Raw genomic sequence first — 21,278 nt, forward strand, 5'->3', positions numbered from 1 at the left:
ATGGGGTGAGGACAGTGAGTGAGACACAGGTGGACCAGAGACTGAGGATGAGGGATATGGGGTGAGGACAGTGAGTGAGACACAGGTGGACTAGAGACTGAGGATGGGGGATATGGGGTGAGGACAGTGAGTGAGACACAGGTGGACCAGAGACTGAGGATGGGAGATATGGGGTGAGGACAGTGAGTGAGACACAGGTGGACCAGAGAATGAGGATGGTGGATATGGGGTGAGGACAGTGAGTGAGACACAGGTGGACCAGAGAATGAGGATGGAGGATATGGGGTGAGGACATTGAGTGAGACACAGGTGGACCAGAGACTGAGGATGAGAGATATGGGGTGAGGACAGTGAGTGAGACACAGGTGGACCAGAGACTGAAGATGGGGAATATGGGGTGAGGACAGTGAGTGAGACACAGGTGGACCAGAGACTGAGGATGGGGGATATGGGGTGAGGATGGTGAGTGAGACACAGGTGGTCCAGAGACTGAGGATGGGGGATATGGGGTGAGGATGGTGAGTGAGATGCAGGTGGACCAGCGACTGAGGATGGGGGATATGGGGTGAGGACGGTGAGGGAGACACAGGTGGACAAGGGGCTAAGGATTGGGGATATGGGGTGAGGACAGTGAGAGAGACACAGGTGGATACAGGGCTAAGGATACAGGATATGGGGTGAGGATGATGAGTGAGACAGGAGACGGGGGGTACGGGGTGGGGATGGTGGTGGACAAGGGGCTGAAGATGGGGAAAACATGGTGGAGATGGTGAGGGAGAGAGAGATAGACAAGGATGGCTGCTACAGGGTGGGGATGGCGAATGAGAGACAGGTGAACAATCGGCTATGGATGTAGGATACAGGGTGGGAGTGGTGAGTGAGACAGGTGGACAAGGGGCTAAGGTTGGGTATACATGGTGGGGATGGTGAGTGTGAGACAGGTGGACAAGGGGCTATGGATGGAGGATATGGGTTGGGAGTGGTGAGTGAGACACAGGTGGACAAGGGGCTAAGGTTGGGTATACATGGTGGAGATGGTGATAAAACAGGTGGGGAAGGGGCTAAAGATGGGGGCGATACTGGGTGGAGATGGTGAGTGAGACAGTTGGACAAAGGGTTAAGGATGGCTGATACAGGGTGGGGATGGTGAGTGAGACACAGGTGAACAAGGGGCTAAGGATGGGGTATACATGGTAGAGATGGTGAGTGAAACAGGTGGGGAAGGGGCTAAAGATGGGGGATACTGGGTGGAGATGGTGAGTGAGACAGTTGGACAAAGGGTTAAGGATGGCTGATCAGGGTGGGGATGGTAAGTGAGACACAAGTGAACAAGGGGCTAAGGATGGGGTATACATGGTAGAGATGGTGAGTGAAACAGGTAGAGAAGGGGCTAAAGATGGGGGATACTGGGTGGAAGGGGCTAAGGATGGAGGTTAGGAGGTGGGGGTGGCGGGTGAGACACAGGTGGACAAGGGATTAAGGATGAGAGATACGGGGTGGGGATGGTGAGAGGGACAGGTGGACAAGGGGTTAAGGATGTGGGGGATACAGGGTGCTGGTGGAAATTGTGAGTGAGACACAGTCAGGTAAGGAGCTGAGGGATATGGGGTGGGAATGGTGAGTGAGACAGGTGAACAAGAGGCAAAACATGGGTGACACTGGGTGGGGATTGTGAGTGAGACACAGGTGGGCAAAGGACTAAGGAAGGGTGATACAGGGTGTGGGGTGGTGAATGAGACAGGAAGACATGGAGCTATTAAAGGATGAGGGGTATGGGCTTTGGATTGTGAGCAAGACACAGGTGGACAACTGGCTAAGGATGGCAGATATGGGGTGAGGGTGGTGAGTGAGACACAGCTTGACAAGGGGCTAAGGATGGGATATACAGGGCAGGGGTGGGGATAGACTGAGAAACAGTGACAAGTAAACAAGATGCTAAGTATGAGGGATACCATGTGGGGATGGTGAGAGGGGATGGCACTGAAGTGAGACACAGGGTGTAAAAGTGGGGAATGGAGATGGCAATTGAGAACGAGGCAGACAAGAGCTATGGATGGGGATACAGGGTAGGGATTGCAGACGGTGAGTGACATACATGTAAGGGTTGACATTTAAGGGGTAGGGATGGGGAGACAGGGTGCCTGGGATTTTGATGAGGAGTGGGATCAAAATGCACAAAGGGATGGGGATGAGGGATACAGGAAACTGGACTTGGACCCACGCACATGTGTTAATTACCAACTCGAGGAGTCTCGACTACCAAACACGACACAGACCCATTATCAGCTGGCCTACCAAATGCACATATCAATATTTGACAATGATAAAAATGGTCTAGACCTGCATACATACAGAGGTATGTTGTATGCTGTTTGTAGCCTGAAGTGCAGGTTATTCATAGCTACTGCCTGGATACATGCATGTACATGTAAGCTAACTAGTAGTCAAACCACAAGGCTCTCGTTAGACCTTTACATGTATAAGGGAACAGGAAAACATTGATTTTAATACCTTGATTTCTCTGTCAATATATCGAGCATGGTTAGATCAAGGAATTGAAAAAAAAAGAACAAAAAAGGTGGTGCATTTTGGGCATGGCTGGGAATCTTAAGTTTTCATGTTGTTGTTTTTTTTTTGGGGGGGGGAGGTATTTTGACATTTCAAACATTTGGAATTTAAAAAAAAAAAATCTTAGTTCAATCTTATACTGTCACATCCTAGATCTGACAAAGTGACACGTTGCCTCAATTTTAAAAAAATAACAACTGGTTCACATACGTACCTAAGAGAAGATGGAGGAAAAAATTAACAGAAACAAGTGTTACAGCAGGGAAAAAAACATCTGATGTTGTTTAACATAACTTGACCATTTTATTTCCATGTACATACACACAGTCTACACAATCAAACTCTCATACTTGCAAGATCTCATCCATTACAACCCTGCACATTTTGCCTGATTCTCAATGCTACTGATCTGTAATAAAGGTTGTTTATTTTTATTTTTTAGCTTTGTTTGGAAACTGGAACACAGGGTGATTTCCCAATGGAAAAATATAAGCTCCAGCGTTAAAAGTAATAGTTTATGGGGGGGGGGGGGGGGAGATTTTAGACCATTTACTGTAATAGCTGTACTATGAAGTTATTTCATCTATGCAATATGTTTGCACTGCCACGAGGTCATCCTACCCATGTGCACATCAGGTTACAGATAGACAGACCTGAACCAGACTTATAGGCTATTATGTAAAAGCTGTCATTCCTAGGTCAGATGGTCTTTGAGCACATGTAACAAAACACATCCACGTACAATACTTAATAATAACTCACCTAACTTTACTTGAGTAACCAATGAATGTTCTAATCTTAGATTACTTCCAGCACAAGTCTGAATACTGTGCCAAGAAGAAGCTTTGAGTCTGTAAATACATTTACTAGTACAGTGCTATAATCCACACCACAGCATTCAGGGGATCAGCTTAAAGTTCCCACATAGACCTGGCATTGTATCAAAACAGAAGTTTCAACTTTATTAAAAACTAAATGATGTGTAGGCAGTTTGATTGGGATTTCTTCGGCATTCAAACATCAGGAAGTGGTCATCTGTCACACCAACTAGTCAGCCTACCGAACCATTTTGGTCTTTAGTGAGTTTTTAGAACTGAATATACTGGAGAACCATGGCAACCTTGCACAAATTCCTGGAAACACAGTTTCATAGCCCTCAGTGAGTAAGAGCAATAATCATAGGAGAACCAAGATTGAAGAAGCTGGAAGTGAGCTTACATGCTTCCAGATAGGAAATAGAGCTATATCAAGACAAGCAGTACCAGTACAGCAAGTCTCTTTGAGTATTATCGGTTTTTATGGTAAATCAGCATGGGAAAGGGTAAGGAAGTTGTATAAATGCAAACATGTATTTCTGTGGGGTTATTTGACGAGTACTTCTTCTCTTAAACACCTTGACAAATTTCTAAGCCAGACGCATCATTTTCAAGTGGAGCCTGGAACTTTATTAGTAACAGGCTGAACAAAACCACCATAATGTTAAAGGACTCTCAGACAAGAGACACATGTAGCTACAGTCTACAAATATGTAGACTACTGCATGCATGTGTCTTGTCCTCCCGGTGAAATCTTACATGCGATTTGAGAATAGACGGTGTTTCATGAATGTCTGTTTCGGTGCATAGATACTGATTTAAGAAAAGTGTAAAATAAAACCCGGCAGTTGTAAATACTTGGGTGACCCTATCGTTAATCAATGAGCCCCTTCTCAGATGTTCACTGTGAAAAGCTGCTTTTTCAATGAACTGACGTCACCAGGTGACGATTACCTCAAGTTTAAAACTCCCTAAAACCCTTGACGGCAGACGAAACACGTGGAGAGAAGAGTTAGTTACCGGTTGCCTACTCATGCACTGCCTGTGACACACGTTTTCTGCACACTTGGAACACAACGCAATCCTCAATTCAAAACGAATGTCCTAGACGATGAGAGCTCAAACTTCCGTTTGTCATGAAGTACATGAACGCATACAAATGCCAATGGTGGAAAGCTAATCTCAAAGCCCACGCTTATACTTACCAGCTTGGAGCAGTGGCAATTAACCCGGTAACCACGAGAGTTGTACGATTTAGCGTCCGCCACACAACATGCTCATCAAAAATCAGGCGAGAGAACTGTCACGCCACCACAAGCCACACACTAGGACTCCTACGAAAACCTGAACCAGCAGTGGGATTGGTTCTTAAATAAAATACGGAGAAGCGGAATTTTTCGCCACAAATATTTATGGTATTTTCTATTTGAAGGGATCGGGGGCTTCAATAAATAGTATATTTATTTGCATTGAACTTTTTTATTTCAGTTTTATTTTATTATAATTCACTGCGACTTTTACTTATGTGTGCAATAATCTATGCATAAAGGCCCTACACGTGCGTTTGAAAACACTACGCTAATTTTTTCGCACACGAAAGAGCAACTTTCAGTGTAGTTTATGCATAATTTTAATTTGATCTTGGAGACAAAACTAAATTGATTGGACTGGCCAGTTTCAGGGCTTTACAAATACCGGTAGTACAATTTTATCAGTCTACAAAGAATAATGCTTTCAGAATATGCTTGAATAAGCACATGTTTTGTGTTTTCAACATGCGAAAAAGGATTAGAGGTATATGGTTTATAATATACCAGCACGCGCAGTGTTACTGAATAGATATAGATTTAATTGGATATATGCATCAATCACTCATCCAATGGATATATGTAGGGGTCTACATGTAGGTCTATCTAATAATAACCCATGCAGGAGTCTCTCACCAATGCGGTCGCTGTGAGTTCAAGTCCATACTGGCTCAACTCCACACTGGTCATACGTGGGAAGGTCGTTCAGCAACCTGCGGATGGTCGAAGGTTTCCTCCCGAGTTTCGCCCGGTTTCCTCCCACCATACTGCTGACGGCTGTGGTATTGTGTAAAACACCAATCAAATAGATAAATTGAATAATAAATTTTGCAAATGTTTGAAAACGTCAAGAAACTTATACGCTTATGTTGGTAATGCTAGATACATTTAAGAAGTGGTAGGTGAAATTTAAATTGAATATCAAGCATCGAGCGCGTTAAAAAAAATTGTCATTTAAAATACATCAAAGCATTGATTAGTCAAAGGGAGACCACTTTGTGTTTCAATATGCTCGGTTGGGGACTATGACCTTTTATTTGGTATTATAAATGACATCATGCGTATTTATGAGGTTTTCCTACTAAGCTCGTTGTACTTTCTGGTCGTTTGTGGCTTCATGTTGGTGATAGAACATTTTCTATCTCAACACGGCTGTGTCCAGCTGTGAGGCGTAATGTTTTTATTCGTCCTCATGGCAGGGAATGGGAGAGGTTGCACACTGAGAGGAGTTTGAAGTATCCCACAATGCATTTTACCGGCGGCCATATTTGAAGCAGATCACCGATTTCCCCGAATCGAAGGCGTGGGTGAAAATTTAACAAAGAATAACCGATAAAAATGGCCGAACAGGTAAGTAAACTGTGTTTTTTCTTTCGACTGGAGGACAACAATTAACCTTTGTCTTGACTCGGCGGCTACATGACGGCAGCTTCAGGCGATAAATGCCTATCTCGACTTCTTTTCACGTTTTTCTTTTCTTTCATTTATAGGATTCCAAAACAGACGGACACGGAAACAGTGATGAGTACATCAAACTTCGAGTTGTTGGACAGGTAATCAAACGACGTGTTCTTTACAACAAGGGTTTGATAGCCAGATTGCTGCTTAATGGCAATATTGATCTCTTAAATGAGTGTTATACGAGTGAGTCTTTTGTTGTTTATTGTTGTTGTTGCACACTTGACTGAAACGAGCAGTTCAAAAAGTGCGCATTTCGTTTTACAATCTCTACGGATGTTGGTGTGAAGGATCTAGAGGTGTACATCGCTGGGACTTTAGAAAGGAGACACTTCAAAACGCCGTTCAAGATGGGTTATAGAAATGCTGACATGCTGAGCGAAAGACCGCAAAATTTTGCATGTGTGCCAAATGTTTATACGGAAAGCGTATTCTGAAGGTATTGTCCTGTGTAGTCTAATAAAATTGAGGCCTAAATTGGCCAATCCAACCAATGCAGTTTTGTCTCCAAACTCTAATTATAAACGTGCATAACTTGTAGTCAGAGTTGTTCATTCTCATGCAAAAAGGTTGAGGAATTAGGGTAGGCCTACTTTCTGCATGAAACCACATCCACCCGATCGCTTCCAACTGGTATGTCAGTGAGGTAGTAGCTAGTTTTTCATCCAGCCATGCCAGCTACAAAGGACTGGGAAATATGACAGTGCCAAGTGAAAAGTTCAGAACTGCAAAACATGGAGTAATAGAACTATTGGAAAATGGCTCACAGGCTTCCCTAATTTATGTTAGTTTGAATGTTTAGGCTTGTGCATGAGTTGGGTTAAGCCGTTTACAAATAATAAATGCTCTTTGTAATCTCAATACATTTTTTAGATGTAAAAGTCTCTGAATATTTAAAAAAAAAAACAAAGGGGTTTTTGTTGATTTTTAGCTCGCCTGTACTTATTTCGTAGCTTATGTTGTAGCATGGACATCGATGTCCAGTAACAGAGTAGGCCATGATAAACAAAATGTTAGGGGTGGTATCTCAAAAATTACTGCAGGTATTGACCTGCAGTTTTACATGCATATAAAGCACAATGACCCAAGAGCTTATGCACTGTGCGCATACTAATTACTGTAAATTACCAAATTCATGATCTCAGTACTTTATATATTGAGCTGATGTTTTGCATTCATGTGCCTCCTACAGGCGAGCTGTTTGGTAGCCTTGCTACCATTTCTAAGTTTGACAAAAAAATGTGCTGGATTCGCCAAACTTACATGTACAACACCCTAGACTGAAATGCAGTGCTGTTCCCACAACTGCTTGTTCATGTTCGAGCACAACAACAGGGAACTTCTACGAGGAAGAAAACCACTTAAGCCATATAATAGCATAGATGTTCACATTCAGATCCTATATGCGTACATGGGAATTGTTTGATTTCTAGGTTGATTTCTCAAGACAATCGACATACCACCATTCGTGTATGAATTTTTTTTATTTTCCTTAAAATCTTTTAAAACTTTTTGTGGCAGTAAGCATACATGTTAATAGTTTGTTTAGACTAACTTTTCACTTGATCGATCCTTATCGATCAGCGTAGTGTGTTACAGTATATACTGTGTCAGTAATAATAGGTAGAGATGCACAGTAATTATATGTGCTTAGTGTCAGGAAGAATGTTTATTGGAAGATGTAAGAGGTTAGTTATTACATAGCCAAATGAGATGCCCTTGATGAGATGGGAATGACTTGCTGCCATCCTGCCAGATTGCAAATGTCAAATATAAACCTATCAGTATTTCAAACTGGACAAATAAGTGTAGTTTTATTTTTAGTTTGTATTAAGTACAAATGTTTTCAGTGTACTGTCGAGAATGTTGGAGTCGGTGTTCAATAACAATAACAGCAATGTCTGACAAAATGACATCTTATAGTATCTTATAAAGTGCTGCATGTATTCAGTTCAGGTTTTGCACACATGACAAGCAGAGTAAGGGAAGTGGTGATGTGCCATGGTTGATGTCCTGTGTGAATATTGATTAATTAGCCTCTCAGGCATCAGAAATGAAGGTTAGATATATGGGGTGGTATAGTACCGCATGTAATCAACTCAACTTTTTGGAGTCGTGTATTTATTTTTAAAGCAGCATAACACAAGATGAATGATCCATTGTTAAAGCTCAGCATATGTGTTAATTACCATAAATTACCAAATCCATGGCCTTCACGTCTCTTTTGCGAATTAGAGTCCATGTTAAGGTAAATATTGATATAATAATATTGTACAGAAATCTGAAACAACCAAATATTTTGTTTCTTTCCCCTAGGACTCCACAGAAATCCACTTCAGAGTAAAGCTGACCACACAGATGGGAAAACTAAAAAAGTCCTATAGTGAGAGACAAGTAAGTATCTCAAACATGTCAGAATCCAGTTGAAATTATTTTTCTGACTGTAGACTAATGCTTGACATCCATGTACACAAGAGTTAATGATGCAGTTCAGGTCACCATCAATATTCCTGAATACATCCATATAATGAAGAAATAAATAAATCTGTGTCATGTGGAAAATGACCTGCTTGAACACCTTATTTCCACCCCTGAGAGTGGCCCTTTTTGGAGCTGAAATATTATTTGTTGGTACTTGCCTGCTCTTACACAAAGTGTCTTCTTTAGAACACAGTAAAATGAAATGTATTTTTGTCAACTGCTTTTTCTTTATTGTTGGTACACACAAGTACATGATCCTGCTCAGAGATACACGTTATGTAATAAAACTGATACAAACCACAGTGATGCATGTTCAGTTGTTGGATGTTACATTACAGGAAAGAAAGAAACTAACAAACATTATATCAAATGTAAACATTTACAAAATGCAGAGATAAGGCTTATCCTGCTTCAGGGGTATATAATGAAACAGTTATAAACCACGCATATTTCGTTGTTGGTTATGAATATTAGAAGACAGAGGGGAACTAACAAATGTTACATGAAAAATAAAAATATATAGTCCTGTGGACCCTAAAATAATGACAGCTTATTCTTATCAGAGGTAGGCCTATATGCTGTAAAGTATTTATTATTTGCTGGAATTTATTTTCGTGCATATACTTCAAAGATGGGTTTGTGGGAATTAATTTTCGCGTTATTAATCAAGGAAATATTATAAAAGAAATCGTAAAACTGCTTAATTTTTCGAGTTATGGCTGAAATTACTCAAGCACGTCAAACAGGTATTATTAAGAGGGGCTACAGTCCTCTTTTTGTTTCCTGCGGTGTCACTAATCCTCGTAATCTGGATCAGAACTTAAAACAACACGGGATGGATTATCACAATGTAAGAAGATGACATTGTGAGCCATATTCAATGAGCCTAAGACGTGTCCCTTGTTTTCACACCGGCCTCTTACTGGCATACATGTAAGCCTACCTTGAATCAGCTGGCAAGTGATCTGTTACCTTTTGAACAGTTCAGCATAAATCATATAAAGTTACCATTAACAGGGCCAATCAATCATGCAGTCGAGCAACACGATTAGTTTTGGATTGTTTTTGGTCTTATTTGTTCCCTGTAGCCGGTCAGAAGCTGCTTAGATTGCGTAGTTGTCATACGGCCATTGTGTTGGTGTGTACATTTCAGAATTTGTTACAAGCTCACTCATTAGTCCACAGGAGAGACACAGCCAATGGGATAGCCTTTATCACAGCAACATTCATTGGAAGCAAACGCATGTTTTATCTACTTTTCTTTCACTTTCCTGACATAAGGACGATTGATCAAGCTACATGCGAATGGACTCTCACTTCGTTTTATGCCCACTAAACCATATCACCATAGTTTGAATATATTTAAGCCTAATTTTGATTAAATTACAGCCAAAACATGCATTACCACTTCAGCTTGTAAGATGCAGCGGATGGACTGAAGTCGACATTTATTTTCGAATGAAATTCATTTTTTATCCATAAATTTGAGTATTTATACCAGAAAAACTTGAGGTTTTTATTTTACCCCAACTTTCAGTTTTTAACTGATTTTTACCACTGAATACTGGGGACTAAAATCTGTATGAATCCCTGACTGCTTGGCTCTCTCAGAATGTTCCAGTCTCGTGGTTGTGAGAGGCAGTTGAAAACATTGAAGAATTAAGGTAACAAAAGGTAGGGAGTCAAGCAGCAGTGAAAGAAATAAATTCTGTTTTTGTTCTCTCTAGGGTGTTCCTGTGAGCTCATTACGGTTTTTATTTGATGGCAAGCGAATAAACGATGATGAAACACCCAAACAGGTAAGGAATGATTCTGCACTTTCATTTTACTGCCTAGGCCTCTGTTACTGTGAAAGTTTCAAATTTCGACATTACAACATCGTGGTGTTCGTCCCTTTGCAACTTGCCATCATCACTTTTCAGCATGGGTTGGCTATTCAATGCAATTTTACATTGACAGGTATAAACTGTATTAAGAACCTAAATAATCCATACTGAACTGAATATTTTACGAAATACGTGCATTATACATATTTTTATTTCTTAAATATGCTCACACGTGTTAACATGTACTGATTAGCCCTCCTGTGCCATAAAGCAGTGACATCAGCAGTTGAATTCAGTTCATCGTAATTCACCTAAAAATCGTTATGTAGAAATACTTCAGAATCAGAGAAAAGCCTCAAAATGATATTCTTTATTCCAACAACTGAGTTTTTCGGGTAAGAATTTTATCAAACTTCACATAAAACTTTTATGTGGCCTTATAAGGTGGCGTAGTCAATCAGTATCAAGCAAAAAGGGGAGACTAAAACCCTGAGTGAAATACAGTATTTTGTGTGTATGATTATAACTTGTAATTTTCAACCGGCTTGTGCAGGGTATATGTATATACTCTGATAGCGCATGCGTCGCTCTCTACCTTTTGCTTTACATCACTGCCACTATGAGACAAGCTTTACCTTTGCAGCCTCTGAGACGCACAGTCTTGTTTAGGCGTAACCTCATCATGTGTGTCCTACCACAGAACTATTTAGTCAGCATTCTTTCATAAAATTATTTGTAGATACTCTAAATAAAGAGAATGCATGTGTGTGTATAAAGCATTGTTAGAGACAAAGGTTGAGACGGATTGTTTATGTTTTCTAACGTGACTTCCTGCCTCATCACCATGACCCCAGTACAGAATTTACCAAAGATGACAGTGATGTAAAGTGAACAATAGAGGGACGTATGTGCTGTGAGGAGTGTGATTCATGTATTTATTTATCTCATCAGACTGTTCTTGTGTTGTTTGATGTAATACTTCATTGTGTTCCTGTTTTTCAGTTGGACATGGAGAGCGATGACTGTATTGAAGTTTACCAGGAACAAACTGGAGGCATCTAGTCTAGATATGGCTGTGTAATCAGAGACCAAAATTACTGAGGGGGTTGGGGTGGGGTTGCCAGGGGAGATCACTTGTGCGGAAACCGGCGACATCAGAATCTTTGTGTGTAGAAAGCACATGTTAACATTTTGTAGATATCTCATTTCTCATCCCCGAGAAAATCTGACCTTGACCTTACGTTTTCCCTGTGCGACCCCCGTTAACAGGGGTGGGGGAAGGGAAGTGGGAGGGGTCAGGTTTGTGCGTAAATCTTTGGTGTAGTTTGTATTCTCGTCTATGTTTAAGTTTCTGCTGGGAAAAGAATCCACACTGCTCTTCCTCGACAGCAATTTCTCTTCATCACCAACATGAATCGTGGAACAGCTCTTCAAATTATTGGATATTATATGCTGAAGTCTGTAGATTTCTTCAAGTGTTAAAGACTTTGTCTGTGTTTACAGACATGTTTTTAAGAGGTGTTGTGCCCAAGGTGGAATTGAATCTTCAAAAGGAATCCTCTCTTAATGGAATATTTATGATCAATTTGATACAAGGCAGGAACAGATGTCCGGTCATTTTATTTTCAGTTGGGTTGTTGATGTTATAATTAATCTTGTTCTGTCAGATCCCATAACAATTTTTGGCCATGTCCAGATCATCCGTTTTAATGGCAGGTGATTTTGTGTTTTTATTTTTTATTATTTAGCACAACTGTCTTAATTTCTGCGTATTTGGTTTTTAGTGTAGAACAACTTGTGCATTCACCTCTTGCAGAATCACATGTTTCTTCTGGAATTTTTCATTTTTAATGTACATCAGCAAAACTGTAAATTTTGTAGACCAGATCTGCTTTTAATTGTTTTATATAGTGGAATGACTATCTGTATGTAAGGTGGGGCACTTTTCCACCTCCTTATGATGAACTTCTACACACAGACACCGTTACATTCAGATGAAACTAATAGTGCCATACTGCTGCTTGTAGAAAGCACCGCAAATCCCAATTTACCCAGTTCGTGAAACCTTAGTTTTTCTTTCTGCAAGATTTCTTGCCAGGCGTAAACAGTGGGATTACAGTCACTATTAAAATTGATAGCTGCTTTGATTTTAACCGTTCCATGTAAAAACACCTGTAGTTTTTATGATAGCTAAAGTTGTAGACTGTTGTCCGAAGTTGTATGAACAAGCTGGTGTTTTGTGACTGCACCAGTTATTCGTGGTGAATTTACATACTCTTGTATATGCAGCATGTACTGGTGGCTAGAGTAGGGACTTAATAACAGTTCTGTCAAAATTCCGTCTTTTTGGTACAGACGTCAAGAATGGTATAGCGATATTTTTAAGTCTGTGACAATTATAGCACGTGGCTATGGTAGGACACTGATGACTGTAATAAGTCCTTTGTGTACTTGCTCTCAGAGTTCCACGCTAAGTGTACACTGAAGTCCTGTGCGAATTGTGAGAGTTGTATCATACGCCAGAACTCGGAACGAAGACGACTGAATTTCCAACCCACTTTCGTTTCCACGGACTTGGGCGTAAACATATTCAACCTTTGGCCAAATCAAAGTCCATTTCTTTTGTTGTCCCATACCATGCTGAAAAGCATAGTATACTCCCTGGTAGAATTTTGTCACACTGGACTTGAATTCGGCATTTTGATATCCCCGGTATTATTAAGTAGTTATTGAGAAGTTCTGAATAAACACACAGCATTGACACTTGATTCATGTTAGGTATTTTACCTCAATTTTTACCATTTTTCATTCCACTATATAAACTGCTTCGTCAAAAACGATATCCCACATGCTTTGTCTTTAAGAATACATAACGGGTGACATGACTTAAATAGGTAATTGTTCAAGATGCGAGTTGTTGGGAGTATATCTTTTTTGTTTTTCTTGAAAATGCTACCCGTACATTGTACACTTTTAACAAGAAAATAAACATTATTTGATGTGTAAATGTGATTTGAAAGTTATGTTGATCGATGTTCGTTCATTGTGGTTGCCCCCCCCCCCCCCCCCCCCCCCTCCCTTCCTTCCTGCCACACACATCGTTTCACAGAGCGATTTTGGCCCAGGGTGAACGTCACTGCCACGGCGATATGCTGCTTAAAACATGTTCGTTGTGCCACTGACGTTGATCTCGAGATCCAAGGTCGTTTTGGTAAACAATTAAAACAGCAGTGGAACATATCAGTACTAGATTTAGACACAATATTTTGAAGTTACTTAAAACATGTTATGATCACGAGGAACAGACATTACCTGCAGCCTATCCTGGCCAGACGGGTGGGATCATTCGTCATATCGCGTCTTTCATTGGTGGGCAAAGCTGGAGACCCCGCTCTTTTCAGGTAGGGTTGTCCGAAACACCTATTACCACTGTCTAGATTAAGACACCATAACGAGACTTTTCGTTGGTCTCGGAGGAATTCTGAATCCACACCCATTGGCTGACGGTGGAGATAGGATTTTGTAGGTTAAACCCGCAGATTTAGTCACGCTTGAATAAATCGGCCATACATGAAATTCAGCTAAGACTTCGCATTACCTGGACTTGGCTATCTATCACAGCAGCCAATCTGAAATGATTCTGTGTCCCTTGAAGCAGTTTTGGTGGCGATCTTGATCGTGTTAAAACACCTGGTTTTGGTGGTAGAAATGCCCTGTACCTATACATAGTGTATATTTGAACAAGTCGTCAAAACCAGTATTTAACACGATATACGATGTGAGAAATTCATGCTAAAAGTAAAGAAAAACAGTATAGTTTTCCTTTTCTTTTCCACTCAACTTGCAAGGTTGCATTAACCAGTTGAGTGCGAGATTGTGCCATTGGAATATAAACTAAAAATACAAAGTCACTGCTTACAGAAGTGAAACATTCTTTAGCACGGCGTAAATATACGATTAAATTTGTTGTTTGTTTTATATATATATATATATATATATATATATATATATACGAACATATATATGTATACGAACTTGTATATTGCACTTATAAAGTGTTTCTTCCTCATCTTTGCTAGTTCAGCGCATGCATTCAGGGAGTGGACCGTGGCTTAGTGGTTGCATTTCAATCGCGAGGACACAGAGGTGAGGATTCAAACCCGGCTTTGAGCTGTGGATTTGTAAAACTCATTCGCTGCCATGCACGTGTTCGTGGTGCCTTGGTGTTTGACAGCAAGAGATCGATGACCCTCCTGTGGCTGTTTTCGCAGTATAGCTTTTGTTGAAGCCCACTTCCCATACCCACCGATATTGTGTGTATACCATACATGGTACACCATGCATGATACACCTCGCGGGAAGTTTCGTAGGTGACTTACCAAAGGTCAGTGGTTTACCTCCGGCACGCCAAAGTATTAGCGAAAACTGGTTGAGTATATCGTTAAACCGTTATCGAATAAATCTGCATATGTTTACAATGTTCCCCAAGTTACTTTCCGTCAGCCCAGTTGTTTTACATGTAATATCGGCTCGGTATACACTAGCTCGCATGAAGTTAGTGGTATATATACTCCTATTGTTTTACACGCAGCCCCATGAATGAAAGATTGGCAAGCACTAACTTTCGTTGAGCAGTTCGTATGTCATCATTCTTTAATCTGTGTTGTATGGCTCATAAATTCGATGTTGTACAAAGATTCTTGAGGGAACATATTTCAGAGAGATCATAATCGTTATTTTTTGGGTGTGTGTGAGTTCGTTATTCAGTACGGGCATAGACGTATATCAGTGTCAAAAGTTGTGTTTGTTTCTATAAACCTTCTATAAAGATTCATATACCATTCTTTCTTCAGCTATCACGAAGCTATATCGGGCCTACATATTGTTCTCCTTGGAACATGTACAATTATACAAGGGGTTATGTATAAAATGATAGGGCATCCAAATGTGGTACCGGTATCTGATTTCATTGGGTAAAAAATTGGACACCTCGACAACCATTGTCTGTATATAAGCCGTTAAGGAATAAGGTCGCACATTTAGATGCTTCAAAAGATCGGCTGGAAACAGCGTCCTGGAGGGCATATTCATTGACGAGGTTTGTTGCCTCCTGCACAAAATTTATTTGATTTGGGCAATATCAAGCATGACAAACAAAGTTACGGTGTCTATAAACTTGGCGGGGAACAGAAACCCCATGGGGTTTATTATATCCCCATATAAATTAAATTATGATGTTTATACTCAAGAGGCATTATTACAACTAAAATTGAACAGTATGTATATCATTTATATGTAAATAAAGAGACCATAGTTGTCATTGTATCTATCGCTGAGCTGTAAAAAGTCATAACACCTGTAAATGAAATGTTTCAGGGGCGTGATCCCTTAATGACTATTTTCTTCAGTAATTCGGACTTGAGGAAAGCCTGAAATAAAGAGATAGAACAACATTATAGTTATCCTGTGCGTAGGCGGTTGTTAGTGTCGTTCAACTATAAAAACAATTGGTAGAGCAATAAATCAGAGCTGTATTATGAAGGACTATAAGGTTGATATAGAGTGTAAATTGTGATTCCCGGAATCACCTTGCCTAATTCAAGTAGATCTGAACGCACAATGTTTTCATTTTAGCGCCAGGTATTATCAGCTAATAAACACAGACCCATGTACACTAAAAAGAAATTAATCTGTTAATTTTAACAAAAAGCCTGTTGTCTGAGTGATGCTAGAATATATTCTGTTATTATAACATAATACTGTGTCATATTCAACATAACATTCCGTCAATCTAATAGAAACTTTATACTGAATTAGTGGAATACGTATCTTTTCAGTCATATGACCACGAGGAGTAATTAGGTGTGTTTACATATACTGTGTATCCTTGTGGCAGGACGAGAGGACAAGGACAATTTTCAATTAAAATTAACAGATTAATTTTTTGGGTGTAGTTTTTGGGCCGTTGCCAAAGTGGTTTACTTGTTCTGTCTCTATACAGCCACAGCCATGGGCCACTTCCCAAAACCTTTGCAAATCCATTTTCGGAAATTCCCCCAAGGGCAGTTTTATCTTCGACAAAAAAGCACATGCTGGCTTCCTCTTCGGACATACGTGTGGATATAGGTTTGCCAGAAACCTGCGGAAGGTCGTGGGTTTCCCCTGGGCTCTGCCCGGTTTTTCTCACCATAATGCCTGCCGCCGTCGTATAAGTGAAATATTCTTCAGTACGGCGTAAAACAACAATAAAATTCATGCAGCCAGAGACGTGGCAACACTGCTCTCGGTCAGATGACACTCTGGACACTTCGGTGTTGAGAATCGATCCATATCCGTGCAAACAGTTGTAGGCCTATATGCATCCCTCGCAGCTCAGACGTCTCGCCACAAACCCCCATTCGATTTCCATACGCGACAATGTTAACGTTTAGCGCTGTATCTCAGTCCCAAACATTCCGTTGGTGCGTACCTGACCCAGCCTGTGAGAAAAAAGCCATAAAAATCTTAACATAGGTTGCCCGTCAAAATCTGGACGTTTCTATGCCGGCAGCTGGGAGGGATGCCTAGCAACGCCATGGGGACGTCACTCGCAGCCTCATCACCACCTGTCTCCTTGTGTCGTCTCGCCCAGAATTTCAAACTTTCATCATTAAAACTCATACCTGCCCAAAGCTTAGACAATTTCCATCATTGTGATACCAAGCATGCACCTGTACACCAAAAAACGGCAGGCTGGCAGCAAAAAAAACTTTACACCCTAAAATACACAGAATTACATTCGTCTCTCTCGAAAAATGGAAGTTGTAATGGGGGTCTGTGTCCTATCACACCAGCCAACTTTTGTCAAAATCAATAATTTTTGCACCACGTAATTCCTACTACCTCTTAACCTCACACACAAAGTAAGGGCTTGATACATGCAAAAACTTTTGAGTAGGAGGAATTTAACTTGGGGCACCCCTATCTTGGAAATCTGTCTGTTTGTCAGCTCTCAAGCACAAAGTTCAAAGCTCTGTATGGCACATACCGTTCAAAATATCTCAACCAGGTCAAATGTTTTTGAAAGCTGGCATGTATATCTGCAAGAAAAGTGAAAAAATTCCGATGACCAAGTATTTTAGAATTTCCATTAACAAACATTTAGAAAATTCGGGATTTTCAAGTAGATTTTCTTTTTTACAGCAGTGCTAAGAACGTATTTAAAGGCCAAAAGTGTCAAAATATATATCAAAAGATAGGTAATTTATCTGACAATTCACTTACAAAATATAGGACATGCCTTTTAGCAACTTTGTACAAAATTTGACTTACTGTAATACAGGGGGGTAGCAAAGCGGATTTTAAAAATTCCAGAAAAGTACATTTTGATCACCGTCAAAGTAAACATATGTATCCAAATTGATATAGAAATGCTCATAGGCACAGTTTCCATGGATAGGGCTTAAGAAAAGGCTAGTATCCCTTTTACACACTGATTCACATGATAAAACCCTTTAAAAGATGACCCACTCCCCCACCTTTCCCGTCTCCCCATGGCTGCCACTGGTTGGCTGGCTTACCTCAACTCACAGTGCAAAAGAATCATATCACCTTTGTTGCCTCAGACTAAATTAGTACTTTCCACATACCAAACACAAAAGCGTGACACTGGCATCTACAAGAGATAAAGAGAGGGGAGAAACATGAATTTGCCACATACAAAAAGAAAGCCACACAGAACATGCACACTGGTCATTCAGACAGTCAGCAAGTCAACCTTCCCAAGACATGTTGAAGGGACCCAAGAAGAGGGGAAAAGTTATACTTTTTCACTTGTAACAACACAGAAATCCTCAAATAATCGGTGAAAAATTACATCCGTAATCAGGTTCCACACTGGATGTTCCTGGGTGGGCATGAGGAATGGACATTTAAACTGCCCGTACATATATGAGAAACCTGTGACGTTTCCCCGGGGGTGAGGGGTGGGTGGTGGCGGTGGGGGTGTTGGTGGGGGTGGGTTGGTTTGAGGCGCTGGAGGGGTATATGTCATGGCGTAGTACCGGACCAATGATGGGGATTCTATGTCGGCTAAGGGAGTGGAGGACTGCGTCCGATTGGTCAGGCCTTTGAGGAAGCTGAACGGCTAGCAGACCTCACTTACTTGGATATATCCCAGTTCAATATATGCATAAACCAGGCAAAGTTCACTGAAGTCATGTTCGGGAGACAATCTAAAGAGGGAAACCGAGAAGAAAGCTCAGTAGGTATCGAACTAGTGTTGCAGCAGATACCTGTTTTTAATGTTTTGTGACTGCAGATTGATTTGATGTACATTTACCTAGTGTGTGGTGGCACACGTGGGAGGAACCTGACTTGGTTTGTAAATTAAATACACGCTGGCCCGCTCTACTACTCTAGCCAAGTAAACTAATCTGCTGATGTGTTTTTATCCACCTGTGTGAGGCTGGGCCCTTATATGTGTCCGTCTCGGATAGCAGATGAGCAGAATCCCTCACGGTTATAGCTCATTCTCAGATTTTCAGAAATCCGGCCTGTCAGTTATGATAAATCATGCAGAGTAGGCCTACTGTAAGTTTTCCACATTTTTGACCTCTTAAGCACTTTTTTCAGTGGAATTAATGCACACAATTATTATGAAAATGATTTGTTCGTGTCACTAAAGATGCTGTCTCCATAAAACTGTGCAGATTATTTCTCTACACCCCATGGTTCTGTAAGAATGTTTCAAAATATTGGTCACTGTTTTGGTTGAAAAGGGTTAAAAAAATGGGTACGTGGAAAAATCCATGCGGTTATTTTTAGCATGTGGCAGGGTTTTAGGCTGTTCAGAGCAAACACGTTAGTTTCGTTTTCAGTTTACGTTGTATGTACTGAACCTTAGGCACGCAACAGTGAGAGGCATTTCGCCTAAATTGCCTTACATCCCATGAGCCCATGGTTTATCACATTTCAGCTGCAGCTATTTGACCAGAATAATTAAGGACAGGGTGCCCGAAACTGCCACCGACCGAACCGGCTTAATCTGTTTGAGTGTTGCGGTAAGTTTCCAAAACATTCTTTTCCGTTTATTTCAGAAATAATGTTTCGTTAGGTCTGTTGCCTCTGTGGTGGGTAAGGGACTCATCTGTGTGTGTGTGTACACCGTTTCCGAGTCATACCAAAGAAGCACACGCGACACAAAACATTGAAAACAGGCATCTCTGCTGCAACGCTGGCTGGTTTTTTGGGCATAGGCTTGAAGTGGACAAGGTTAATTTTCCTCTTTAAACTTAAAAATAAACCACTGTAGGCAGGTAGTTGTCATTGCATGTGTGTATTCATTCCTCTGACAAGTTACATGTGCACTCATACATTATGTACGGCGATGGACAAAAATGCTCAATTTCAAGTATCTAGCATACATGTAAGTGTGATCTGTTGGAATATTGCCCTTGTGAAAATGACTCTCTGCCCCACCATGTGTCTGTTTCGCCACCAGGACACCAGAACGCTTTTCCTGCGACACCTCAATCAGTTTTTGTTGTAGTATCTGGCCCAGTGTGGCATCCACCTCCCTGGGCAGCTGGGATTTTTTTGTTTATGTTTCCATTGTCCTCACACACAAGTTGAGAAAATAGACAGCTTCACATGGCTTTCACATCCTAGTTCAATACCTACTGAGCTTTCTTCTCGGCTTCCCTCTTTTGACCTTGTCTCCCAAACTTGGCCTCAGTGAATTTTGCCTGGTTTATGCATATATTGAATTGGGATGTACCTAGGTGAGCGGGGTCTGCTAGCCGTTCAGCTTCCTCAAAGGCCTGACCAATCGAAAGCAGTCCTCCACTCCCTTAGCCGACATAGAATCCCCGTCATTGGTCCGGTAATACCCCTCCAGCGCCTCCACAATCCCACCACCCCCGGGGAAACGTCACAGGTTTCTCATATATGTACGGCAGTTTAAATGTCCATTCCTCATGCCCACCCAGGAACATCCAGTGTGGAACCTGATTGCGGATGTAATTTCTCACGGATTATTTGAGGATTTCTGTGTTGTTACAAGTTAAAAAGTATAACTTTCCCCCCCCCCTTTTTGTGTCCCTTCAGTATGTCGTGGTAGGGTTGACTTGCTGAGTTTCTGAATGACCAGTGTGCATGTTCTGTGTGGCTTACTTTTTGTATGTGGCAAATTCAAGTTTCTCCCCTCTCTTTATCTCTTGTAGATGCCAGTGTCACACTTTGGTGTTTGATATGTGGAAAGTACTAATTTAGTCTGAGGCAACAACACGGGTCAAGGACAGAACAAGTCCCTCGGACTTTGATCCCGGCATTTATGAGATATGTCATTATACATATATTTACTTATGGTGAATAAACATTCAGTTAAAAACAAAGGACACCATACAGTGATAAAGCTAAATGTACACAAGCCTTCGTGCGTCGCACAAGCTCAAAAGGTCAAGTTTGTCTAGTGGTAGCAGTGATGTAAAGCGAGCGTAGAGAGCGGCACATCCGCTTAAAGAGTGTGCGATCGTCTACGAAATAATGACGCGACTCAGGCAATTGTACTCCAGTTCAAAAAATCTTCATCTGATATTTGCTGAAAGGCCTTTGTTCCAGTCATCCATAGTATCTACCGACAATTTGTTTTCATAAGCAAATATTGATTTTTCAGCCAAAAATGTTCTGTGGGTTCTATTTAATTTCCTTAATTTCACTTTGCAGGATTGGTAGCGAGTAGAATCCGCCATATATAACATCTGTGTGAGGGTATAATTCAAAAAGTAGCCATATAGTAAAAGGTTAAGTTCATTTCATATCATTTTATTCACCAAGGCATGCAG

At 40.9% G+C, this 21,278-nt stretch overlaps 2 protein-coding genes across 2 annotated transcripts in view; one reads left to right on the forward strand and one right to left on the reverse strand.

Annotated features, from left to right (window-relative positions):
• The window catches only part of LOC135477880 (ATP-citrate synthase-like), a 43,106-nt gene extending 38,422 nt beyond the window's left edge, over window positions 1-4,684 (reverse strand). Inside the window, exon 1 of the mRNA XM_064758090.1 lies at window positions 4,589-4,684. The gene's annotated coding sequence lies outside the window, so the exon portion shown is untranslated. The remainder of the gene's footprint in view (window positions 1-4,588) is intronic.
• A 1,226-nt stretch (window positions 4,685-5,910) lies between these two features.
• Window positions 5,911-13,467, forward strand: LOC135477882 (small ubiquitin-related modifier-like). Its single transcript, XM_064758092.1, has 5 exons — window positions 5,911-6,040; window positions 6,181-6,243; window positions 8,465-8,542; window positions 10,357-10,428; window positions 11,458-13,467. The coding sequence occupies exons 1-5, from the start codon at window positions 6,029-6,031 to the stop codon at window positions 11,515-11,517; spliced, it is 285 nt and encodes a 94-aa protein (XP_064614162.1). The 5' UTR covers window positions 5,911-6,028; the 3' UTR covers window positions 11,518-13,467.
• The last annotated feature ends 7,811 nt before the right edge of the window (window positions 13,468-21,278 follow it).

Source organism: Liolophura sinensis, chromosome 11, assembly GCF_032854445.1.
Source record: "Liolophura sinensis isolate JHLJ2023 chromosome 11, CUHK_Ljap_v2, whole genome shotgun sequence".
Lineage (NCBI taxonomy): Eukaryota > Metazoa > Mollusca > Polyplacophora > Chitonida > Chitonidae > Liolophura > Liolophura sinensis.

What these genes read in the sequence shown, in the direction of transcription:
- LOC135477882 (XM_064758092.1), top strand. An exon ending in AACTTCGAGTTGTTGGACAG is followed by an intron (nt 6,244 to 8,464) that starts GTAATCAAACGA and finishes TCTTTCCCCTAG; the next exon opens with GACTCCACAGAAATCCACTT. An exon ending in ATGATGAAACACCCAAACAG is followed by an intron (nt 10,429 to 11,457) that starts GTAAGGAATGAT and finishes CCTGTTTTTCAG; the next exon opens with TTGGACATGGAGAGCGATGA.